The sequence below is a fragment of the Limulus polyphemus genome, unplaced genomic scaffold (genome assembly GCF_000517525.1).
Source record: "Limulus polyphemus unplaced genomic scaffold, Limulus_polyphemus-2.1.2 Scaffold636, whole genome shotgun sequence".
Lineage (NCBI taxonomy): Eukaryota > Metazoa > Arthropoda > Merostomata > Xiphosura > Limulidae > Limulus > Limulus polyphemus.
This window is the reverse complement of record NW_013666246.1, coordinates 211,185-211,927: the sequence shown is the minus strand read 5'-3', so window position 1 is coordinate 211,927 and position 743 is coordinate 211,185. Positions and strand designations below refer to the sequence as shown.

Below are 743 nucleotides of genomic sequence, written 5' to 3'. Positions count from 1 at the left end.
TATTCTAATTGAATCGGACCTGTTTCATCACTTAAAATCATTCTTCAGCATTTCGAAAATTTATAAAATAGAAACTAAATAAATCTGCTAAAAGGAAACAATAGAAATTATAGAAAATGAAATAAAAAAATCGAAGAGATAATATTTTGTATAAATATATATAAAAGTAGGGGGCAACTTCTATTTTTGGTTCAAGAAGTATCTTTATCAGTTTATGCGCTGCTCGATTCTTTCACTGCCATGGGCAAATATATATATCCCCCTTTATATCATAGCCATGGGCACGTATATGTCCCCCATATCACTGCCATGGGTACATATATTTACCTCTCTATAGCACTGTCATTGGGAAAATATATATCCCCCTCTGTAGCACCGCCATGGGCACATATATGTCCCCCTCTATAGCACTGCCATGGGCACATCTATGTCTCCTTCTATAGCACTGCCATAGGCATATCTATACTCCTTTCTATAGCACTGATAAGCGAGATACAAGCAATTATACAACACTAGATTTATTTCTAAAGAGTAACTCGGCTTATCCATGGCAATGAAGCTAAAATAATGTATAGATAACATACAACGTTAAAATAGTTACATAAATAAAAACAACCTTGTAAATGTTCTGTTCTTAGGCTGCTATGACCATGGTGCCCGAAGCTTGGCAGAATGACCAACTCATGTCAGAGGATAAGAACCATTTTATCAATGGAACGGGTGTGCTATGGAGCCATGGGATG

General features: G+C 36.1%; 1 protein-coding gene across 1 annotated transcript in view; it reads left to right on the top strand.

Annotated features, from left to right (window-relative positions):
- Window positions 1-743, top strand: part of LOC106459606 (putative glutamate synthase [NADPH]) — an 81,845-nt gene that overhangs the window by 40,551 nt on the left and 40,551 nt on the right. The window contains exon 9 of the mRNA XM_022386128.1: window positions 639-720. Within this exon, the coding sequence (XP_022241836.1) occupies window positions 639-720 (82 nt within the window). The remainder of the gene's footprint in view (window positions 1-638; window positions 721-743) is intronic.